This window comes from Vicia villosa, linkage group LG6, assembly GCF_029867415.1.
Source record: "Vicia villosa cultivar HV-30 ecotype Madison, WI linkage group LG6, Vvil1.0, whole genome shotgun sequence".
Lineage (NCBI taxonomy): Eukaryota > Viridiplantae > Streptophyta > Magnoliopsida > Fabales > Fabaceae > Vicia > Vicia villosa.
The window spans coordinates 24,397,103-24,415,694 of NC_081185.1; the positions used below are offsets into that span (position 1 = coordinate 24,397,103).

The 18,592-nt window shown below is 31.8% G+C and overlaps 2 protein-coding genes across 3 annotated transcripts; one reads left to right on the forward strand and one right to left on the reverse strand.

The window, feature by feature from the left end:
* The first annotated feature begins 1,066 nt into the window (after positions 1–1,066).
* On the forward strand, positions 1,067–3,644 carry LOC131609018 (heat shock 70 kDa protein 4-like). The gene is made up of 2 exons (XM_058880639.1): positions 1,067–1,482; positions 1,715–3,644. Exons 1-2 carry the CDS (start codon positions 1,269–1,271, stop codon positions 3,442–3,444), a joined length of 1,944 nt encoding a protein of 647 aa, XP_058736622.1. The 5' UTR covers positions 1,067–1,268; the 3' UTR covers positions 3,445–3,644.
* Positions 3,645–6,214: 2,570 nt separating this feature from the next.
* Positions 6,215–9,830, reverse strand: LOC131609019 (pyruvate dehydrogenase (acetyl-transferring) kinase, mitochondrial-like). 2 transcript variants are annotated; one of them, XM_058880641.1, is made up of 7 exons: positions 9,691–9,830; positions 9,321–9,602; positions 7,926–8,178; positions 7,458–7,638; positions 7,138–7,285; positions 6,796–7,012; positions 6,215–6,479 (listed from the first exon to the last, which is right to left on the reverse strand). In XM_058880641.1, the coding sequence occupies exons 2-7, from the start codon at positions 9,558–9,560 to the stop codon at positions 6,421–6,423; spliced, it is 1,098 nt and encodes a 365-aa protein (XP_058736624.1). In that variant the 5' UTR covers positions 9,561–9,602; positions 9,691–9,830; the 3' UTR covers positions 6,215–6,420. The 2 variants fall into 2 exon arrangements, with proteins under 2 accessions (XP_058736624.1, XP_058736623.1); XM_058880640.1 differs by having other exon boundaries at positions 9,321–9,605.
* Positions 9,831–18,592: the final 8,762 nt, after the last annotated feature.

Below are 18,592 nucleotides of genomic sequence, written 5' to 3' on the forward strand. Positions count from 1 at the left end.
TGTATCTAGTTAATTAATTTGGGATTTTTCCAATTAATTGAGAAATTAATTTGAGATTTTCCCAATTAATTTGAGATTTTTTCAATTAAATGGGGAAATCCCATGTTTTAACGCTTCTGTAGATGCATCTACGGAACAAAGCAACCTTAAACAAAAAAATGGGTGCTTCTGGAGATGCATCTTCGGAAGCACAAGGGCATTTTTGTCAATTCAGTGGTGCGTGAGAGACCCATGGGGTCTAGTGAGAAATCTTCTTATACTTGTATTCAATGTTTTGAAAATCGGACCGGTCATTAAACCGATGAGAGTACTGGGTCACTGGTTCATTGGTTTAACCACTGGGTCACTGGTCGAACCGCATGACTAAATCGGATTAAACCGGATAACTCGGTTGAATAAATCAGTCTCTATTGCAATACTATATATTTATTAAATCGGTCGAACCGGATGACTTAGTCTCTAAAAAATATCACAACACCCACAAAATTTTAAAATTTTAAAATTTCATAATTTTACTTGTTTATTCTTTATATTCAAATTCTAAATATAATCATCACTCACAACAAAATAATACAAAATATAAATTTTAAATCAAGTCTAATTGCAAATAGTGAAAAAGTTGTTACAAATAAGGTTTGAATAAAGTCTAATTATATTTTAATTGTATATATTTTTTAAAATCATGAAAACGACGTCTTTGTGCGGAAACAAAATATGCATTTAAACCACCGATTTTCTAAAACCGCTGATTCATCAATTTTTTCCAGTTTTGACCAGTTTAGGTCAATTCTCACCGGTTCAATAACATACCTAATTCAACAATCAGACCAAATTGATAACTTTTCGATTTCCGATCTAACCGGTCCGACCGACCGGTTCGGTCTGGTTTTTAAAACACTATTAAATTAATACACAGTTAATTTAATGGGATTAATCGTAAGTAATTTTTTAATTTTTTAATTCATGCTTTCAATTAAATCTTTATTTGATTTTAAAAAGCGCTTCTATAAGAAAGAAGCATCCGGAAGCAACCAGAAGCAGAAAACGTGCAAACGCACTATTCGGCTATTCGCATCCATCCTACTATTCTATTCCAACGGAAAAAATAGAACATTCTAGAATCCCTTAATTCATGTATAAAAATCAAAACAAACACTCCCTTATTACAAACTCATTCACAGATCGCAACTTCGAAACCCTAACAAACTCTTTTCTCTTTCGCCTCTTCTACACAAAACCAAACCCTAGCGTTCAAATTTTCTTCGACGATGGCCGGAAAAGGAGAAGGTCCAGCTATCGGAATCGATCTCGGCACAACATACTCCTGCGTTGGAGTATGGCAGCACGATAGGGTCGAGATCATTGCCAATGATCAAGGAAACCGTACGACGCCGTCTTATGTCGCTTTTACCGATAGTGAAAGGTTGATCGGTGATGCCGCTAAGAATCAAGTCGCCATGAACCCAATCAACACCGTCTTCGGTAAGATCTCTAACTTCTCATTCAACATCATATCATAGATATTCTTATTTTAATTTTTTTTAGTGAAAAAACCTATAGTTTTGAGGGATCTATATGATTTATGAATCTATCATATTAAATTGGTTTTAGATTTCTGGATCTACTTGTATAAGATTGGTTTGTTAGTATTTTATGCTATGGTTTTTATTCTGTATATTGTGTTGATTGGTGATTTGAATGTGTACTTTGTCAGATGCAAAACGTTTGATTGGAAGGAGAATATCTGATGCTTCTGTCCAGGGTGATATGAAGCATTGGCCATTCAAGGTTATTGCCGGTCCAGGTGAAAAGCCTATGATTGTGGTTAACTATAAGGGTGAGGACAAGCAATTTGCTGCTGAGGAGATTTCTTCTATGGTTCTGATTAAGATGCGTGAGATTGCTGAGGCTTATCTTGGTTCTACTGTGAAGAATGCTGTTGTTACTGTTCCTGCTTACTTTAATGATTCTCAACGTCAAGCTACAAAGGATGCTGGTGCCATTGCTGGTTTGAATGTGTTGAGGATTATCAATGAGCCAACTGCTGCAGCTATTGCTTATGGGCTTGACAAGAAGGCTACAAGTGTTGGTGAGAAGAATGTGTTGATCTTTGATTTGGGTGGTGGTACTTTTGATGTTTCTCTTCTTACTATTGAAGAGGGTATTTTTGAAGTTAAGGCCACTGCTGGTGATACCCATCTTGGTGGTGAAGATTTTGATAACAGGATGGTTAACCATTTTGTTCAAGAGTTTAAGAGGAAGAATAAGAAGGATATAAGTGGTAACCCTAGGGCGCTTAGGAGGTTGAGGACTGCTTGTGAGAGAGCAAAGAGAACTCTTTCATCAACTGCTCAGACAACCATTGAGATTGATTCTTTGTATGAGGGTGTTGATTTTTACACAACAATCACTCGTGCTAGGTTTGAGGAACTTAACATGGATTTATTCAGGAAGTGTATGGAGCCTGTGGAGAAGTGTTTGAGGGATGCAAAGATGGACAAGAGCTCTGTTCATGATGTTGTTCTTGTTGGTGGTTCCACTAGGATTCCTAAAGTTCAGCAGTTGTTGCAGGACTTCTTCAATGGAAAAGAGCTTTGCAAGAGTATCAACCCGGATGAGGCTGTTGCTTATGGAGCTGCTGTCCAAGCTGCTATCTTGAGTGGTGAAGGCAATGAGAAAGTACAAGATTTGTTGCTTTTGGATGTCACTCCATTGTCTCTAGGTCTAGAAACTGCTGGTGGTGTTATGACTGTTCTTATTCAAAGGAACACTACAATTCCAACCAAAAAGGAACAAGTATTCTCTACTTACTCGGATAACCAACCTGGTGTCTTGATCCAAGTATTCGAGGGTGAAAGAGCAAGAACCAAAGACAACAACTTGTTGGGTAAATTTGAGCTTTCTGGCATTCCTCCAGCTCCCCGTGGTGTTCCTCAAATCACTGTTTGCTTTGACATTGATGCCAATGGTATCTTGAATGTCTCGGCTGAGGACAAAACAACCGGGCAGAAGAACAAGATCACAATTACTAATGACAAAGGTAGACTCTCGAAGGAGGAGATTGAGAAGATGGTTGAGGAAGCAGAGAAATACAAGGCAGAAGATGAAGAGCACAAGAAGAAGGTTGACGCAAAGAATGCTTTGGAAAACTATGCTTACAACATGAGGAACACAATCAAAGATGAGAAGATTGCTTCAAAGCTGACGCCTGATGACAAGAAAAAGATTGAAGATGCAATTGATGCTTCAATTACTTGGTTGGATAATAACCAATTGGCTGAAGCAGATGAGTTTGAAGATAAGATGAAGGAACTTGAGGGTCTTTGCAATCCAATAATTGCTAAGATGTACCAAGGTGGAGCTGCTCCTGACATGGGTGGTGATGATGATGAAGTTCCTCCAGCTGCAGGTGGTGCTGGCCCCAAGATTGAAGAAGTTGATTAAGTTTGTTCTTTTGATTGATTAGTTATTGGTATTTTGTTTAGATGTTGATTGGGTATTTTGTTCAAGACCCAATTGTTTTTATAATCTTGTTTTTGAATATTTATTGGTCAGGGTTTTTCGGCTTTTCTTTTTAATATGCTACATTCTGGTTACTGGTTATTTTGTCTTTGATTTTGGATGTTATGAATTATTTTTGATAATGGAAGGAAGCAATTTTACTGGCCATATCTGTTTTATGACAGACCCTTTATTCTGATTCTCAAAGCCTCTTATTAGTTACTGCTACTCTTTTTTTTCTTTATATTAAGGAATTATCTAGAAAAATGCAGAAACCTAATACTCATTTTATAATATCAGGACAGGTATAGTACAATCCAGTCATAGGCTGGGAGATTAATAAAAGATGTGGATAGAAGTAAAATGCTAATTGAATTTGCAATCTTGAGGTATCTGAGAAAGCGGATGACTGTTTTATGATGAGTGTTAGTAAGAAAACTCATGTTGGCTGAGCTGCTGAAGTGTGTAATTTAGATCTAGCTTAATGTTGATCAAAGTATATCAGTATCCAATGCATGGTTTCGTTGACAGACATAGATTTCAAGTTTTGATATAGAAACTCTGAGGTTTAGGAAATATTTATTTAACACGACAGTTTCACTGGTCGTAACCGTCGCTCCTCGTTTTTTAGTGATTCTTCAACTCAATCATGTGGAATAGTAGACTTACCATTTTCCTTCCTAGATGAAAAAAATTGGAGGGTTGTAAATGTGTTATCTCATAGTTCTTTGTGAAAGCGTCTATAACAAAAATTTTGAAAGATCATTTGAGGTAAGTCTTTATCTTGATTTTTGATGAACAACCTCTAGTTTTTTATTAAAGGTTATTCGCATAATCAACTAGGAAATTCAAACACACCCTTAAATTATCTAAAAGGTATTCACACATCAAATTATTATTATATAAATAAATTATAAGTTCTGACTTTAACTTCATTTTTTTCTTATATAAATAAAATTGAATATCATTGACTCTTTAAAACATACGTGCATCTTTAAAACAAAAGATACCTCTAAATATTTCAAATATCAAACAAATATACAACACGCGTGCTCGAAACAAGACGGTGAGAGGACCAAGATTCTAAGATGCAACAACTGATTAAATTTTTGAAAGATGACCACTATGTTTCTAGGTTTAGTGTATGTGAGTATAAAGTCATTGGTCGAGATATTTTTTGGACTCATTTGATTTTATCAAGTTGTTCACAACATTTTTCACTGTCAATTCAACATACAAACAAGTATAAACTTCCACTCATAAAAATGGTTGGTGTTGCTTTTACAAAGATGACATTTTTAGTCGGTTTTACATTTTTGAAATCCGAAAAAGAGGAAAATATTACATGGACTTTGAAAATGTGCATGACTATATTGAAAAGCCAATAAAATGTGCGTTCAGAGATCTCCGAACACTAGATGCAATCGTGAATTTTTACAGTGGTGGGGGAGCACCCCTAAGGTTGAAAAAAGTAACCCTCTAGAGAGAACCTAAATAAGTGGAGAATTATCTAGACCCATATAATATTTCTGGTAGATTATGTATGGTTATTCTTATAAATAAGTGGAGAATTATCTAGATCCATATAATATTTTTTTTAGATTATGTATTGTTATCTCTTATGTGGCAACAACTTTGTGTTTGTAGTATAGAATTTTTAAGTGGTTAGGAAGGGTGTCTGTTCTTCTGAGTTGTAATACCTCATTTTTGAACTTTTTTTGTCATTAAGAGGTTCAGTGTGCATTACAGGGGGTCATTTATTGATTTGACATCCAATTGTTTAGATTATTTGAAATTTCAAGAACGACGATATTTTTTAAAAGCATATTCATTGTCTGAAAATTGGTAGTTGGGTAGGTCACCGATATAAGAGCACATTCATTGCAATTGGTAGTTTGATAGATCAAATTGGTAGTTTGGTAGATCACCGATTCACTGATGTTCTTTCTCTACCTGACTTGAGAACTCTATAGACATAATAGCATATTCATTACCTGTAAATTGATAGTTTGGTACATCACCTATTCAATAATGTTCTTTCTCTACCTGACTTGAGAACTCTATGGCAGTTGGAGTGCTTGTGACATTCATTGTCTTAAAAATGATATATGGATGAGTTATCGATTCACTAGTGTTGTTTCTCTAACTGTCTTGAGAACTCTATAGCAATTTGAGTGTCTGTGACATTCATTGTCTCAAAAATAGTATTTAGGTAGGTCACTTATTCACTCACTAGTGTTGTTTCTCTACCTGTCTTGAGAACTCTATAGCAATTTGAGTGTCTGTGACATTCATTGTCTCAAAAATAGTATTTAGGTAGGTCACTTATTCACTGATGTTCTTTCTCTACCTGACTTGAGAACTCTATGGCGGTTCGAGTGTTTACGACCTAGATCTTTAGAAGTTGTACTATGGTGCTGTGACCTAGATCTTTAGGGGATGTACTCTTCTGTGGTGTTTTTGGAGGATAGTGCTATGTTGTTGGTGGTCATTCTCGTTTTCAAGCTCTAGTCTACTTTAGTACTCATCATCAATGGAGTGGGTGTTTGTTTGGAGTTCTTTGTCCCATGTTTCTCTTCTAAGCAAATCTGTTTTTTTTTAATCTAAAGCCCAACTCAACATATTTCCTAGCTAGTAACTCAAGGAATGGAATATTCTCATCTTTAACCTGGCTTCATTCATTCCAAATCATAAAAATAACAAATTCCCAAAATTGGATGCAAAGTCAAAGGAGCATCAATAATCCATCATACACAATGTTATGCAGGTATGAAATATTTACAAGAAATCAGTCAAGTTAATAGAATATGAAGAAAAAAAATTAACAGCAGTCATTTTTCACTTGTTTTTCCTAATACAACATTCCTTCAAATTATTCTCCACAACTCTTGTTGGGAATGAAAACAAAACAACATAATTTCAGGGCAAAGGTTCTTGTGAATCACCCAACCGCGACAAGTGAAGATACGCATCAGTCCCTAGAAAGAAACAACAGATGATCCCATCAGAAAACTGCAGTCAAGATTTTAAGCATTCACACATTTGGAGCATCGGTGACCGTTTGATCGTCATCAAACGGTTTAAAGAAAATGTGTTTAGCTTTTTATTTAATACCAAATTTAAATATGAACCGTTTGATCTTGATCGACTGGTTCACAGTATTACCAAATGTGTGAATGCGTTGAACTATTAGCACATAGAATCATCATCCAAACATAAAAGTAAGCCAAAGTAAAAAGTAATACTTATTATTCTTTGTCAAAGTTCTAAGGGTGAAATGAAAAGTAGACTCACCATATCCTTCCATAGAGATGATTTGAAGATCGCCTCCGAAATACCGAGCATATAGACGACTAATAGGTATTCCATAACCATATCCAGCCATTGTTGTCACACTATCAGCTACTCCAAGATCTGCATGCTCATCCAATGGGTTTCTGGCAGTACTGTACAGATATGTAAAGATTTTCGGCAGTCCACTTCTCGGTATTCCACCTCCCTCGTCCGATAACTATATAGACCAAATGCTTTAGCAGCGCGTCTCGATGATAGTATTTAAAAACGAGTTTAATTTATATGCACAGTCAATGTAAAGCTTTTCTTTTGTTAAACAATCATAACATTCAGATTAGTTACCTTTATGGTAACATCCTCTAATCCATCAGCAACTATTATTCTTATGGGAGGTGAAACTTTGTCAGAATCCATATAACGCTCTTGGACAGCACGCAGCGAGTTCTTAACCAACTCAAATACCATAAGATGCAAGTGAGCTGGAACATACCTGTTGTAAAAATATACATCAATTGAATATATTTTGAAAATTAACAGAAATAACAGGACAATGATCTTAAATCTCATGATTACCATTCTTAGCATAACAATATAGAAATGAATGACTGCAAAATAAAGAAAATTAATTTGTGGAAATAAGATCTAAGAAGTATGTAACTTACGGAAAAGTAAATTCAGGATCGCCATATATATTGATATCAGGGGCGCTTCCATATTCACGCAAACATATAGAGCGTGCATCCTCGCTAGCATTCCTTGCCACCGCCACAGGAGACATTTTTGTATGTATATAACCAACGACTTGAGGAGGAGGCTTGGGATTGTGCAGTTCAACATGCTGCCCTAAATCCAACAGAAATGAAAAACACGTAAAATATGGAAAAGGTGTATTGTATATTGTTCCAGCCTCAAGTCTATTTACAATGCATTTTTGAGATATTATACGCTTTGGGTAGTGTGTTAACCCTCGTGGTTTTGTCCTTAGTTAAAAGGTGCCTCAGTGGGTTGAGAAGGGTGTGCGATTATAAATTACAATTAGTCTCGATTTCCAAACAATGCGAGACTTTTTGGTGTACTAGAACATATACCTTCACAAAAATTTGGAGAAGAAATAGAAGAAAACAACTAACCTATAAGCATGCGAATTCCAATTCTTGACAAGTAAAAGCGATCAAGGAACTGATGAATCTCCATCAGATTTTCACTATCCATCTTTGACTCTTTTTTCAATTGCTGAACACCCAAGGCCATTGTAGGTACCACATTGTTGTGTCTCACCTTGATGGCCTTAATAACGTCTGTGAACTCTTTTTCATCCTTCATATTCTTGATCTCAGGGCAGGATCTAATGTCGCGGAATGAATCCACATACCAATCCCTAACCTAAAAGCATAAAAGTTCAACAAACAGTTACAAAATATTAATTTTACAAAGTGTCATTCTCCCTAACGTTTGTCATAAAGCAAAGCACAAACTACCAAAATCCTTTATCTTAGATACCGAAGACAGTAATCTACATGAAATTCTTAATGCAAAGCACAAACTACATTTTTTTTTTATTTAACAATACTAGCTTTTGAAAGTTAGCCAACTTCATAATTAAAAGACACATCCAAGACCCCCTTCCCCAAAACACCGATAAGATGAAATAATCAAAATTATACTAAGAAGCAAAGGGGATTGAATATCAAGAACACCATAGCCGGGAACAGAAAGAAAACACAGCAAAAAAATCTTGAATTTAGAACACGTCTAGGTTAAGGTGGCACGTTTGACACGCACTGAGCACCCATGTTTATACAACATGTGTCGGACATCTAAAAGAATTGTATCCAAAAAACTTTTTTCTTCACTTCAACACATCATTGGCACTTCTTAAACATTTACTTTGACATCTAATTTCACTTTAAAAGAAAAACTTTCACAAACGGTTGGTGGCCATTTCAATACTCAATTTAGATATTTTATAAACAATTCTCATATATAATTCTTGTTCCGGGCCAGTCAAATGCCCAATAAGAGAAAGCTAACATCTTATCCAACTCTTGAACACCTCAACCAACTCTCATAAATAAGGAATCTCAAAGAAAAAAGTATGATTCAAATCTACTCTCACTCTCACATTACTCCTTACTCTCTCACAGACTTTGGCGTTAGAGTGCTAAACTTGCATGTCAACCCCCTCTCCACCGCACCAGAGAAGCACAAATCGACCACAACAGAGTATTACCTCATCATTTCACCGATCATTTCTAGTTCTTAACTCAACAATTCTATATAATCATAACACACACAAACATATATCCATCTTAGTATCCTATGATTTTGACATCATCCATATCCACAAATCTAAATCTTTACAATGTCAGCATCCATATCGGACTCCATGCAACAACAAATATTTACTTAATATCTATATCTCTTAGAAATAATTTGAAAAAATAAATAAATTAAACGTAATCACTAGTGTTGATGTCAGTGTCTGACACAGACACGCGTTCACTTAGAAAAATTAGAAAAGGTACCTTCAAGACAGCAGGTCTTTGGGACAAACCATAAGGAAGACTCTCAAGTTCAATAGCTCTCCTAGCAATCCTAATAGCAAGTTCCTTCTGAAGAAACTGAGCAGAAATCAGCAAATTCTTATCAGTAGGTTTCGAACCAAACTCCATCATATACCTCAAACTCACACCCGTTTGCTTCAAACAACCCCATTTATGCACTTCCTCAATCAAACTCTTCGAAAACGCCTCAATTGCAGCCATGGCTGAAACTTCCAAACAATTTTTCACAACCAAATCATCTAACTGCTGCAAAATTTCACTACGAAATCAAAATCTGTATGAAATTATGAAGAACAAAAACTAGATCTGAGAATTGGGAAAGTGTGAATACCTGAATCGTGAATCGGAATCATTGCATAAGGAACATGCAAAACGGAGAGGGATTGTGGTTTTTGGTTGTGATGGTTATGAAGAACAACTGTTGCGAAAATACGGAAATTACGGATAAGATGTGACACATGTGAAGATAAGCTTTTATTTCGAGAAAAATTACCATGCTATAGTTCTTTTGTAAATTTTCTTTTTTAAAAAGAAAATTATGTTAAAAATTGTATTTTTAATGATTTTTATTTGACTTTAAAAATCATTATAATTATAATCAAATGTTTTTATTGTATAAATATTATTCCCTTTATTTTTTTATTATATAGTGTTTTGGGAAACTTTTAAATTAAATAATAAATTATTATGTAACATCAAAAAGTCATTAATATGATTTCTTTATTATATTATTAAATTTTTTTTCTTTTTTCATACAATTAATAATAAAAGACAATTTTATAAAATCTTTCATAATTTATCTTTTCTATATAATAATGATTATATTTTTTAATACGTGTGAAAAGATTAAAATGACTTATAATAAAAAATAGAAAGAGAATGATTGATTGACTGCATAAAAATATTTATATCGATAAAATATATAATTAATTTTTTAACTATATTAAAATATATTTTTTGTATTTTGTAATTAGTGTATAATGTTTTTTTTTATAAGTCAAAATGTATTAATAAAGAAAAGAGGCGGGAGAAAGACCAAAACCTTCTTGAGTAAAATAAAACAAAAGTATGGAAGACTTAGACTATTATGAATCAAAGTCGTCAAAAACAGACACAGGAGTTTTATTCCACCAAACAAAGTCTTGATTGGATAGGCCTAATGAAGCTAGTTTGTCTGCGCAATGGTTCCCTTCCCTATAAATATGAGATATAATAAAAGACATGTTATTGATTTTACATATACAATTCAGTTGAAATTCTGGCACTTACAATATATGTCACTGCTGATGTTCCAACATCAAAACATGATGTCAAGACAGGTGTTACAACATCTTTTGACAGACAAAACAAAACAGAATAAACCAAACCAGAATGTAAGTATAAATTACATAATGATAAACAACATAGATACATGTTAAGACAAATGTCTCAACATAAATCACAATGTCAGGACAAATGACATGACATCATCTGCTGACATAACATACTTTTACAAAACAAAAATCAAGCAGGATTAAATTGCAGAATGGTGAAAAACACAAATAATTGTTAACCCAGTTCAATGCAACTCACCTAATTTGGGGGTACCAAGCTAGGAGGGAAATACACTATAATAATATTAGTTCAAAGCATAAACAGTCTCAGTTTACAACTTTCTCCTAATCACTATCTCGTGCAACTTCTACCTAGAAATGACCATCTAGATATGAGAAATCTCATCTCACTTTCAATCATCGCAGTGATAAAAACATCCACAAACCTTGTGACCAAAAGAACCAAATAGAAAGATTACACTTTCAAATAAACAATATTTGATCTTGCTTAAAAGTTTCAAACAAGAACAATTCTCAACTCTTTTGCTAAAAAGCTTCAAGAGTGAGAACAATAACTTGGTAAACAATCAAGTAACAATTAGTTTACCACACTGTATTAAAATATACATGGGTGACTTAAAACACAAGAGACTCTCAAAACCTAAGACTTATAACCTTCCCCTAATTTTACAATTGTCAAAGACGTTCTTTACATTAGGTATAGGTTCCTCTATAAATACTACTGAATAGTCCATGGGCTTCAAAATCTTCACTCAAATATTACTTGATCCACAAGCTGAGACCTTCAACAAATATGTAGAAAAATTTCTTTGAATCTTGGAACAAATCTTCAAGTTTCCTAAATTGTATCAACATCCAATTTTAGAAACTTCAATTCTGTTGAAGATTTGATTCATTTGTTCCAAATTACATCTTCTTGACCTGCGAAAATTATTTAGATATATCTGAAAGAGATATCACAAAATCAAATCAAATCTATCAAGAGGTAAAACAACCTGTAATGATGATTTGGTTCAGCATGTCACAACATCTGTCAAAATATCTCTCTTCAATGCAATCTTGACATTCTGCTGTATCAACTTGATCAAGATGTTATGACATCTTGCTCAACATCTTGTCATGAACCATATTTTAACAAAATTGTTGTCAATCCTAAAACCATGATATTAACAATTTTTCTCTTTGGCAATTTTGGCTAAAACAACCAAAGCACAATTAATTCTGGAGATAGGAATAATACCACAAACAAAAAAAAATACAAGATTCGTGAAAACATGTAAACTCTGTAAACTCTGTAATCATATATTATATATGTGATTACATCAACATTTTCAATACATTAACACAGCTTAAAAGCTTGTACAATCCGACAGATTCTTTAACACGGTTTAATAGCTTGTATAGTCAGACAGAAACATATATAAAAGATAACATGCTGTTTCAGATCTATCCAGGAATACCCCCTGTCACACAGAAACAATTCTTGTCACAAGGAATCAATCCTCCCCCTCAAGAGGAAGAAGAAACTTTTCCTGAGGCACAAGAAAACCAACATGAACACCAACTTGAACTATCCAAGTTCAACACATTGAGCTAGGTGGCCCAGTGGTAAAGATGATGTGCAAGACCCAAGGTCTCCTTGGTTCGAATATTAGGTCTAGGCAAAATTTTGGAATTTTTTTAGAACCCTTTGATTATGAATAGATGCCACGCTTACAAATAGGTGCCATGTCAGATGTCACTAGTGCAAAAGTTAACACCGTTTCAAAAAAATTGGACGGAAAGGACTAAAGTGGACCTTTTTGAACAATTAAAGGACCACTATGAAACTTTTTAAAAGTAAGAGACCAGAATGAACTCCGAGGTTATCTATTTATAAACTTGTACTTCAGTTATCTATTTATACGATGCAAACTTGTGATTGTTTTTGGAGGTTGTATAGGATGATCGTGGTCCTCTACAAATTAATTAATGACACAAATATTTTGATAACATCCAAAGAAAATTCTTATGTTGCAATTCATTGTAGTCTCGACATTCCTAACGTTAACAAAGATATCTATTTTGTTTATTTTTCGTATCCTTTCCTTAAAACAAACAAACCAACAAAATAATATAATTCTATTATTATTTTTATTTTTATAGTATTTCTAACCCCGAAGCTAACATATGCACTATAAACAAATCAAAATTGTTAAACTTCACCTACAAAATTTTTTTAAATGCCATTTATGATCAAACTATCCAAGTAAAATGAGTTCTCAATTTTCATTATATATATATATATATATATATATATATATATATATATATATATATATATATATATATATATATATATATATATTCACAAATTTTATCACTAACTTGTTCTACTTGATGACCACCGGATCCCTTTATTAATTCTCATTCTTTTTCTTTCCATAATGGATTTTGTTTTTATATTACTTTTTTGGTTATTTTACCAAATACATTTTTTTTATTTTTGTATCATTTAATACATGTGATTTAATATTAATATTTTAATATTTGGTTTTTTCCAACACAAGACCATTTAATGCAATCCGACAACTTTTTATTTCAAATTTAAAATTTAAAATTTAAAATTTAAACTTCCACTACACACTTTCTTATAGGACTATTTTTCTTTATAAAATTTTAAACTTCTCCTACACACTTCAAAATATTTTTTCTCTTGATTTATTCCAATCATTTTATTATGAATAATTTTTCTTTCTTTCTCATTTTCATATTTCATTTTACTTCTTTAATAATTATATTTATTTGCAATAAAAAAAGTTAAAAATTATTCTTCTTTGCTTGCTGCAATATTTAGTTTCCCCTTTATATTTTGAAAGTAATTATAGATGTGTGTTGTTGTTTTGATGGTATCAATAAAAAAAGAAAAAAAATGGAAATGATTACACCAATTTTTACTAGAAAGAGTTAATTTAAAGAGGTTAAAATGGATATAATAATAACTCAATGTGTTAAAAACAAAAGTATTGTGATTCTTTTTCATGAACTTTATTAAATATTATGCTACAGCCTTTACTTATTTGTTTTTCATATAAATATGTAGCAAAGTTACTTCAATATATTATTTAATTGATTTATATATGATAAATTCATTTCATCAACTATGAATCTGACTATGATAAATTTATTCCATCAACTATGGAACTTAATGATAGTTTAAATTGTTTGGTGTGAACCACTTTTTATTTATTTAAGTTAAAATAATGATTTTCTATGAAGACGGATGAAAAAAGTGAATTTATATGCTATCTCTTTTCTAATATATTTTTGATCAATTTAATTTTCTTCTAATATGAAAATTATATAAAATGGAAAAATGAAATTATTAATTCAAATATTTAAATATGAAAATTAATCAACTATTAAAATATTGACTATTAATGGGAACATGAAATTATTGATCAAAATACTAAATATTAACGAGGACATGAACTTACTGATCACAATATTGAATATTAACGGAAACCCGAAGTTACTGATTAAAATATTGACTATTAACGGGAACATGGAATTACAGAACAAAATATTTAATATTAACGGGAACATGAAGTTACTGATCACAATATTGAATATTAACGAGAACCTCGAGTTACTGATTAAAATAGTGAATATTAACGGGAAAGTGAAGTTACTGATCACTATATTGAATATTAACGGGAACCTGAAGTTACTGATTAAAATATTGAATATTAACGGGAACATGAAGTTACTAATCACAATATTGAATATTAACGGGAACTTGGAGTTACTGAATAAAATATTAAATATTAACGGGAACATGAAGTTATTGATCAAAATAGTCAATATTAACGGGACATGAAGTTACTGATCACAATATTGAATATTAACGGGAACCTGAAGTTACTAATTAAAATATTGAATATTAACGGGAACATTAAGTTATTGATCACAATATTGAATATTAACGGAAACATAAAGTTACTGATCACAATATTGAATATTAACGGGAACCTGAAGTTACTGATTAAAATATTTAATATTAACATGAACATGAAGTTATTGATCAAAATATTGAATATTAACGAAAATATGAAGTTACTGATCAAAATATTTTGAAATTAAAGGGAACGAAGTTACTGAGCAAAATATTAAATATTAACGGGAATATGAAGTGACTGATCAAAATATTGATTATTAACGGGAAAATGAAGTTACAAAAGATTGTTTAGACACAATTTAATTATGGGTTCCTAATTTTTTTTAGATACAATTCAATTTTAATTATTCTTATTTTTTTCCACAAAATATTAATTACTTTTAATTTTCATTTTTTTCTATAAAAAAATATGTATGAAACAAATATGCGTCCCGTACCAGAACCTGTGTGAACGCACGGGTTTTTTACTAGTTTAAAATAAATAGGCTTAAATGCACCTTTGATCCCTGTAAGTTAGCGTGTTTTTGATTTTCGTCCCTGTAATTTTTTTTTGTTGGTCTGAGTCCCTATATCTTACTTTTTGCTTGCGGTTTAGTCCCTAAAGCCAAAATCCGCAGAAAAACTGCAGGTTTTCCTGCGAATTTTGATTTTAAGGACTAAAACAAACCCGAAAGTGAAATATAAGGACTCAGAAATTTTAAAGAGACGAAAACTAAAAACTCGCTAACTTACAGGGATCAAAGGTGCATTTAAGGCAAATAAATATTTTATAAAAAACTAGTAACAAATCTGTGCATACGCACGGGTTCTGTTCGGTTACGCGCATTTGAATACATCATTTATTTTAAATAAAATATTAAAAAAGAAAGAAAAAATTTAGATAAATAATTGATTATTTCGTATGTAAAAATATTTACATCAATAATAGATTTTTTCCCGTATACCATTTTTTGATCAAAATTATTTGATCATAAATATCATTTCTCGTATATAAAAATATTTTGATCGATAATAGTTTTTTTTTTCATATACAGACTCCATTTTTGTTTAGGTATCATTTATAAAAATATTTATATCAATAGTAAATTTCGTATATAAAAATATTTAAATCAATAATAGATTTTTTCCCGTATACCATTTTTGAATAAAAAATATTTGGATCATAAATATCATTTTTCGTAAATAATAGATTTTTTTCATATACAAATATTATTTTTATTTAGGTATCATTTACAAAAATATATGGAACAATATTAAATTTTCGTATATAAAAGTATTTAGATCAATAATAGATTTTTTTACCGTATACCATTTTTGAATCAAAAATATTTGATCATATATACCATTTCTCGTATATAAAAATATTTAGATCAATAATAGATTTTTTCTCGTATACAGACTTCATTTTTGTTTAGGTATCATTTACAAAAATATATGGATCAATAGTAAATTTCATATATAAAAATATTTAGATCAGTAGTAGATTTTGTTCCTGTATACCATTTTTGAATAAAAGTATTTGAATCATAAATACCATTTTCTCGTAAATAATAGATTTTTTCCCGTATATAAATATTATTTTTGTTTAGCTATCATTTACAAAAATATTTGGATCTGTATTAAATTTTCGTATATAAAAAAATTAAGATCAATAATAGATTTTTTTGGCCTATGCCATTTTTGAATAAAAATATTTGGATCATAAATAACATTTTTCGTATATAAAAATATTTAGATCAATAATAGATTTTTTTTCCCGTATAGAGGCTTCATTTTTGTTTAGGTATCATTTACAAAAATATTTGGATCAATAGTAAATATCGTATATAAAAATATTTAGATCAATAGTAGATTTTTTCCCGTATACCATTTTTGAATAAAAATATTTGGATCATAAAACCATTTTTCGTAAATAGTAGATTTTTTTCCGTATACAAGTATTATTTTTGTTTAGGTATCACTTACAAAAATATTTGGATCAATATTAAATTATTGTATATAAAAATATTTAGGTTAATAATAGATTTTTTTGACCTACGCTATTTTTGAATAAAAAATATTTGAATCATAAATAACATTTTTCATATATAAAAATATTTAAATCAATAATACATTTTTTACCCGTATACAAACTTTAGACTTTATTTTTGTTTATGTATCATTACAAAAATATTAGAGAATTTAATATCAAAATTCCCTTTAAACTCATAGTTTAAATCAAGATTGCTCTTTTTTTCTTTAAAACGTGAAATGGTTGAGCCACTTATACATAGTAAAATTCTTTTATTCATATATAATATTTTAAATATACAAAATGATCTTAAGAGCATCTGTAACACCCTTCTAAAACCCCGCGGAATATCAATTAAAATTCAGAGTAAAACATGAAAAGGGTATTACAACTTCAAAATATTTAAAACATTAAGCCATGTCATGCCTAATGAGGAACTTCAAAACACATTATTCAGTAATCATGTTAACACAGCGGAATTTATCTCAAACTGAATAAATATACAACATCGGGATTCACATCCAAATTCACCGATCCAAACCAACAAAACATTATTCCACATAAGAAATAATTCATCAATCAAATACTAAATCAGACGTTCCCCCCAGTGTTACAAGACCAGAGCATGACACCGACACAACCGTACTAACGAAGTAACTCTACAAGTTATCCTCACCCAGCACAAGCCGCTAATCTTTAATCTGAAAAGTAATCAACAGTAAGGGTGAGTTTCATTCGCATTAACAAATGTTATAGGAATATAAACAATATAACTTCATCCATACATTATTCACCCAAATCAATTATATTCAGATAGCATAGCAACATTTATCAAATACAGTCAGTTATACCAAAATACACACAAATTGCAACATTGGACAACTTCCATTCATGTTACAATTATACACAACAACCTAATGCAATGCAACTAAATGCATGTGGTACCAATCATGGGATAACCCATCTCACCGATCCACCACCATAAAGATTCGGCTACTTCTCTCACTAATTCCACACAATGGGAATTAGCTACCGCTGTCCCACCACCATAAGGGATACAGCCCACAACATGATTATGAAATGCATGCATCACATACAGCATGCTAATCATCAACACCAATCAACTGAATAATCATAATCATCAACCAATGCAACAACAATAGCCACACACAGGTATGCTATTTTTCAACCATCTCAAACATACATTTTACATCAACAATACATGTATATTAATCATCAATCACAACCACTACGATTCATAATCATTTATCCACAACATACAAGCATAATAATATCACAACCGTTTGATATCCACCACGACATAATACATTTAACACAACAATATATTATCACCTCAGCAATCATACTAGCTAAAACACCGCATAGCATGTTCGTACTGTTACTCAATCTACCACCAATTACAAATTCTCAAAACCAAACAAAATTATTTTAAGTTATAACTCCCTAATATACTTCATAAAAACGGGGATTAATTCATCTAACGGGTCCTCGAAACGGCGTACAAAAAGAATCAACGGTTTAAAAGTTACGGATAATTAAAATAAGTATTTTTCCAAAAAGCTTCAGTGGTAACCGGTTACTCCAATTCAAGTAACCGGTTACTACCTTACGGAGTAACCAACGAGTCTATTCGTAACAGCGGTAACCGGTTACTTCAAAACCAGTAACCGGTTACTGCCTCCTAGCAGAACCACATAACACAAAATCCAACAGTGGTAACCGGTTACCCCAACTCAAGTAACCGGTTACTTCACAACGAATAGGCCATCTCAGTGACGTAACCTCAGGTAATCGGTTACCACTCCCCAGGTAACCGGTTACCTCGTACCAGAAACCCCAAAACTCCATTTTTCAGCACCTGCATCAATTCCAATCCATACCAGAACGTACCACAACGTATTGCAACATCAAACAGCACCAACAAACACGA